Source organism: Centruroides sculpturatus, unplaced genomic scaffold (genome assembly GCF_000671375.1).
Source record: "Centruroides sculpturatus isolate CEXI.00-Female unplaced genomic scaffold, Cexi_2.0 scaffold510, whole genome shotgun sequence".
Lineage (NCBI taxonomy): Eukaryota > Metazoa > Arthropoda > Arachnida > Scorpiones > Buthidae > Centruroides > Centruroides sculpturatus.
Window position 1 is genome coordinate 501,819 of NW_019384743.1, and position 7,468 is coordinate 509,286.

At 26.1% G+C, this 7,468-nt stretch overlaps 1 protein-coding gene across 1 annotated transcript in view; it reads right to left on the reverse strand.

Moving 5' to 3' along the window:
* Positions 1-7,375, reverse strand: part of LOC111628413 — a 21,137-nt gene extending 13,762 nt beyond the window's left edge. The window contains exons 1-7 of the mRNA XM_023372187.1: positions 7,201-7,375; positions 6,747-6,886; positions 6,293-6,438; positions 6,127-6,208; positions 5,791-5,941; positions 4,908-5,112; positions 4,322-4,542 (exon numbers count right to left, since the gene is read on the reverse strand). Of these exons, the coding sequence (XP_023227955.1) occupies positions 4,322-4,542; positions 4,908-5,112; positions 5,791-5,941; positions 6,127-6,208; positions 6,293-6,438; positions 6,747-6,886; positions 7,201-7,374 (1,119 nt within the window). The 5' untranslated portion in view covers position 7,375. The remainder of the gene's footprint in view (positions 1-4,321; positions 4,543-4,907; positions 5,113-5,790; positions 5,942-6,126; positions 6,209-6,292; positions 6,439-6,746; positions 6,887-7,200) is intronic.
* Between the last annotated feature and the right edge of the window lie 93 nt (positions 7,376-7,468).

A 7,468-nucleotide genomic window follows, 5' to 3' on the forward strand; every position in this document is an offset into this window, starting at 1 on the left:
AGAAATTATTAGCAACTTAAATAAAAAGATTCCAATCCTCTAACACTATTTACTCAAAATTTTCATTTTTTAAATGCACACGATCATAAATATAATCACAAATTCAATAGGACACTACTTTATAATTATATCTTATATTCAAGAATTAAATTCTTCCTTTATTCTATACATTTTATAGTATCGTTGGAGTGAGTTTTCTACAATTTTAAGTGCTTTTACACTTTAAATATATTTCCTAAACCAGTGTATGGTTAGTTCTATAAAAGTTTCGGTCAAATCGAATAAAAAAAATAATAATTTTTTTTCGAGTTATGTCAAAGGCTGCAAATGTAGCGTAATGTACTATTGTTAGATAAATTTAATGATGTAACATATAAGAAGAAAAATAGAATGCAATAGTGCATATCCTAACTGTTCTAAGAGAAACACCGAAAATAATGAAAATTGACATCTTATGGAATATTTAAGGGTGTTGGCACGACGTGATTCAACTCTTAAGTAGAAATATACTAGACTATAGAAAAACAGAAAATAATATACCCCCTAAAAGCTGAATTTTATTTTATTTTTTTTTCTTACAATTTGATATAGCCTTATAGTATTGTTAATGTGATACACTTAATATATACATTTATGTGTTTCTTTAACTGAAACAATGTTATTTTAAAAAAAAATATAATTGTAATTTTGATTTAAAATTTAAAAATTTACATATTTTTATTAAAATTTCGTAAAGATTTTATTTAGATGAGTTAAAAAAAAAAAGACAATAATATGATTTACAGCCTATTTTAGAATACAGCTATCATGGGTGCGGTCTCTATATTTCCGGACACGCCTGGTAACGTGCTTATGAGTTTAATTTCTTATCGGTCATAAGTAAAATCCTGTATTTTACTTAGGTTTCTGCATTAAAGTAAAAAAAACTTTTTTCTTATAGACGAACACTTGATTGAAACAGCTTATCTGTTTCGCTTTAATATGATAGCTAACGTGAGAAAAATCAAATTTTGACACGTTTACAACGTTTATCTTAAAGTTTATTACTAAAAATAGAATTTAATATTGTTTCTTTTCTTAATATAGACTTAATAATGAACTTCTAATTATATCATATATATATATATATTGAACTTGTTAATGAGTTATGTAATTAAATTAATAAGTTTATTGGATTCTAAAGTTTTATATTTTAATATATCCTATTGAATTTTTAAAATTTATTATTTAATTAATGTAATTAAACACGTAACATTAATTAGATAAGGAAAAGGTCATTGTCATAGGAAAGCTTCGTGAAAATTGATACATTTAACTGTTTCATATGGGAAAAGAAGAAAAAAAAAAAAGGTTTTGCCGAATTAAAAGTTCATTTTTAATGACAGATAACAAATGTTAAAGAATGCGGAAAATATTTTTCTATAACGTTCAATATTGATAAAAAGTCATTATTACTTTATGCTCAGTAATACACGCCTCAAGGTAAGGATAATATTCATTAAAACACTTACCAATTTAAGGATTAGAAAGGTAAGAAGATAATTATTATCTAATATTTTTATTCCATAATTTGTTTAATACATCATAAATTTTTATCAGTAAAAAGTAGTGATGTCAACACACAAAATATAAAGTAAAGAATCATTAGAAAGGGTTTTTTTATGGTCTGAAAGTTATTTTGATTCACAGGGAAGTGAATAAGATGAACTTTTGTAACGGGAATTGTTTGATAACCGGAAAATTTCTTCGATTTTAATAGTGTTAACTATTAAAAAATACTATTTTCTATAAATATTTGTGATATTTAACTAATATTTCTTAATGATTTAATTAAGAATAAAAATTAGTAATAGGCCTACAGTATTTATATAATATTATCTATTATAATATTCATAAAGAATTAATCTAATATAATTTTATATTTTAGTAGGATTCTAATACAATAAAATTGCTTTTTTGGGGGTAATTACTTTTTATAAAATTATTGAAGCATTTTGGAGACGATTATATTGGTTTGGTATGTTTTATCTTAATTCTTCAATCGAAAATGACATTGATGGATTGATTTTGGTCAAATAAATAAGTTATTTTCTCGAAATTAGTTGTTTTTTTAATGGTTATTTTCGAAAATTTAATTATTTCCAGTATTAGATCATGTGAATTAGATAATGCGAGATAAATATGTATGCACAAAATAAAGCGAAACGTATTAAATAGACAGAATTTTACTGTGACTTACAATATGAATTTTAATTAAAAAAAAGGCATAAACATTAAACATAACGAATATTCTCTTATACTACCATTGGTTTCTTTATAACAGACGTAATTTTTGTATAATTAGAGACAGAAATGAATAAATTGCTTAATTTCGAATGAAAATTTCATTTTCCACGTGTAACAATCGTAAGAAACATAAAAAGAGACGAGTTTCATCGACAATGGCCAGTACAGGTTGTAGGCGTCCAGTATTCTGTTAGGTAAAAACGCCTTATCCAATTCGTCTGAACTATTATTTAACGCCCAAGGTGCCGTAATGGTGACCTTGTGGACAGATAACAACGAACTTTGTTGAACAATAGGGGATGTGTCTGAGTTTTCCCAACCTCTCGCTTGGTGGGCGAGGTATTAGTACTCATAGGTGCACTTTAGAATAAGCTTCCTGGTTCCCATAATAAAATAAGAATAGATTCCAGTACTTTTTGTGAACTTTACAAAAGAAATAATTATAGTCAAGACACTTCAGATACTATATATTGAATAGCCTATACTGTAGAAAAGTAATTTTTGATTGGTCGATTTAAGTATTATTAAATTAAAGTAAATATAAACAAATATTATTTTATACAGTAATATATTTAAAAATCTTTTCGTCATTTAGTGTTATAACGATTCAAGTGTTTTATGCATTAATAATAACTGAATTTCAATTATAAAAAATCATTCTCGAAGAATTTTCCTTCAGTTCTTAAAAATTATATGTTAGAAAATATATTATTCCTAGTGTTTTTTTAATATAAATTTTCCTATAATATTTTATAATTTATAGCCTAAAGCCTTTTCTACCTAAATGGATAAAATAGTTTTCGAGAGTTTTTATTGTAGAGAAATTTTTTATTCAACGAATTATGATATAAAAAACAAGATATGTCAAGCAGGAACCATTAATAAATAAAAGATAATGTATAAAAAACGGTCACGATTTTACGTAATAATATTTTTTATAGGTTAAAGGGATTTAATGAGGGAGAAGGATACCCCATTTATCTTCAATAACATTCAGGCGTTAGCTAGAAAAACTAGGAAAAGTTTTTTTAATTATGTTCTATCAAGCCATAAAATATTTTCTCTCTAGGTTAACTATATAATTAGTATTCTAGAGATGTTCATGATCTAATAAATAATTTGTAACGTTGTTTAATAGTTCGTTAAGAATTTAAGCATTAGAAGATATGAATAATAAAATTTCAGAATGGAAGGTATTTTATTTAAGTTTTAATACAACTCCTCGTGTTTTAGCATATTTTAAATCATGGTCATAGATTCTGTTTTGTAGTAAAAACACACACAATAATATTTTAATTACAGAATTTTATTGACAAATTTTAACGTACAAAATCATTATTTTCACGTGTTTAATATTAAAATACAAGAACAAATTATTAAACAAAACAAGTAAAACAAACAAACAAACAATAACATTAAAAAAAATCCCACAAAACTGTCTTAAACCAATTCAATTCTCCCTGCAATGTCAACATTCCTGACTGACCAATCAAAAAAGCCTCAATTTTTAAGCCCTTAACCAAATTTTTGTTCTCCCAAATTGTGTTTATATTTAAAAAAATAATTAATATAGGATTTAAATTAAACCATTAAAACCAATAAAATGTCAAATATTGCCTCTTTTTGTCCCAATTTTTCCATTTAAATGGATTTTTTTAAATTTAAACAATTGGCACCTGAACTTAAAATCATATAAATTATTTTTAAATCTTTTGGATTTTATTATTTCAAGTTTACTATTATAAAAATAATCTTTATATATTTTTAATATTTTAAGCTGAAAATAGATATTACATGTTTTATTTTTCTATTCATATAAACCTAGAAAACTATTTTTTTTCTTTTAAATTGAATTTACAAATTGAAATTTTAATAGGATGAATATAGAAAATTGAGTATTAGCATTCGTCTTGAAAATGGCGATTTTTCTCTGAATATACAATGAAACTTTCAGTCTTTTTTCATTTGCATAATCAACACTGATTGGTCTGTTGGAATCACATTAATGCAAGTTCACGAATCAGAATTGATTTTATGATTTTCCGTATAATTCAGTTCTACTTGATACAGATTCTCGACTGCTACCAAGTCTGCTAGAGTGAGAACATCCACATTTAGATTTCATTAATAATATAGCGGAACAAGCTGTTATTAAGATAAGTTGAAGCGTGGCAGCTATAGTACATCCTGTATAAAACACGGGTCGAGTGAAGCAAACTCCTCTATCCATAGTTGCCAATATTCTTGAACTTTCATCTGAAATAATAAAGAAAAAAAAAATTCTATCTTAGACATTTGTCATTCACCATAATTAATTATATTTCACACGATGACAGTAAAAGATAACGTTAATTAATGCTAGAGGAAGGAGATAAAAAGTCATTTCTGGATCACCCACGCAGCATGCAATAACAGGTGTGTCTAATGGTCGTCGACATCATCCAGAAACTAATTATACTTTAATCTGTGGTCACGCCATAGTCAGTAAGCTAATAACAGTATCAAAAATAAAAGCAAACCTGCGTATCTAATGAAAAAATGCGTACATTCTATGCATAACGAAGAATATACTCAATAGGAAATCTTTTGTATATAAACATAAATTTTAATATATTACTTACTTTCTATTGAATTAGAAATTTTCCTTTCGAAACTGGGAAGTGTTGGCTTTAGATTATTCACAACAAAGACGGCACTTTCCATTGTGATATCAGTTACAACATCACCTGTTTGAAGTTCAAAAGATGCTATTTCAGATGATCTCTTTTTTCTTCCATAAGACTGTCTAAAATCTATTTCCTCTTGAATATTCTGGGTACAGTCAACCTGAAATAACAAATAAGAATTTTTATACTTCGTTTTTATTATTATTTTACGTATACATATGAATTCTTTATACACATATATAGACTAACATTTCTCGTTATTCTACATCATAAGAATAAATAATAAAGAAAAGATAATATATATTGTAAGATTCTAAGTATCGGGCCTCTTGAAATATGGTATAAGCTAAATACAAAAGGAATAGTGAAGAAGAAAGTTCTGTTCCTCTAGAAAAAATCTTGAAAGAGCCTCAAGGGCAGCCTGTAATAAATTGCAAACCACGAAGGTCATGAACTCGAGCTAAAGTCATGATTTAAGAACCTCGAATTTTGTAGATAAAGGATAAAAATGAAGAAAAAAAAATTAACACTAGAAGTATTTTCTTACTCCCAGATTTTCTTTAAAGATTATGATTATGTTAAGGATAATTTAATAAAGTCTAGTAATCATTTGTTTAATCCAATTTAAATCCTATTAATAAACTTTATTTATTATGCTGTAATGTTTTGTTTTGTTTGTTTTAATTATAAAGAAATGTACTGGTTAATATCTAAAGATATTATTATTATTATTATTATTTTATTACCATAATCTGTCACATGAGAAATTGAATTTTATAACCGTTATGGTGTATTTTTCTTAATTAAAAAAAACGTTACTGAAATAATAAATACTCACTGGTGTACAGACATCTAAACAGAATGAAACGGTCATTTGAAACTTCAGTGTAGGATCTGAAGCAAATTTGAATGCTTGAAATTTTCCTTTCAGTGATTTCGATCCCTGTTCTTTCTCTAATCCAGGAAATACCGTTGGTTCGAGTGGACAACTATTATAATATGAATTAAAAAAACAGTTTTAGAAAGCCTTTAATTGTTAAATATACACTATATAAGATGATAAAAATATTCATTACATATTATTACACATAAATATTTTATAAATATTCAAAAAAATTTAATAAAATATTCACAGAGTTTTAAATTATAATAAAATACAATGCATTCCCTTTACCCTCTGTCATCAACTAGTAATACTGTTTCTGTCCCTTGTCCACTTCTCGCAACCAAATCGCTCCCAAAAATTCCAAAAACACCTTAAAAAAAATACATAAATGATATACACTATAAAGTTAAAATACTCGTATAAATTATAATAATGTGGAAAATATGATAATTACTTTCGTCCATCATTTCTACTTTCAAGTAAAGTGGTTCACCCAAATCTACTCCGTTCACTTCTTCTCCTGATGAATTTAACACGCGTAACCTAACTGGTGGTGTAGGTGCTAACCCCGTCACAACTTGAGTTAAACTCTGTAGATCACTGGAATTAATAATACATAATAACACTTACAATATATAATTTGTTGAATAATTCATAATGATATTGTTTTGGAGTATCTAATTAAAACAATAAATAACATATGCTAAAATCATGAAATTGATAATATACTGTTACTAATTATAGATTATGTAAGCTAAAACTTTAGAAGGTATTTATTATATTAAAAATTTCATGCGAAAATTGTTTATAATAGATTTAAATAGTATAATTTTAAAATTAAAAAATTGTAAACCAGTTTATTTATTTATTGTTTGTATTCAAAATGGTATTTAAATTAGAATACTTACCCTTCTAATACCTGTTTTCCACCTCTCAATTTCCTTTGAACTTCTTCATAATCGCAAGCAATGTTAATTCTTCTATCTGATGTGCGTAGAATAAACGGGTGATGCTGGACAACAACACTATTTGTGAAAGTTCCATTCGCCTATCAAGATAAATATACACTTAAATTTTTAACCAACTCTCTTTTTTTTAGAAAAAACATAAAAAAAACTGTTAATACAGCATTCAAAGCATGTTTCCTTATGGAGATAAAATATGATTTATAACTGAGCTAAAAACAACGGCCATCATCATTTCGAGCAAAGTCAGATTTCCGTGAAAAAAAATTTAACATTTCCTCCGTATTCAAGTTAAAAAAAAAAAAACTATATTTAGAAGATATTTTTATAAAAATTTATCGGAAATATTACTCTATTTTTTTCATGTTTAAACGAATTTTCAAAGGATTGAACTCACTAGATTTTTTGTACCACATTTCCTGCCATGTAAAGGCATTGATAACGACACTTCTCCGTTAGATCCTACAGTAACAGCGTAACATTCGTAAGGATGACCCAAAGCATATACTCTTCCTCTAAATGGAGTGATGACTTTAATAATGGCAGTCATTGTTGTAGCTTCGCATTTCATTTCCACTAAAGAAAAAAAAAAGCAAGGACTTATCAAACGTATAAATCTTACTTTCAGGTTTAAATGAAAAATAAAATTCATAAATAATTCATGG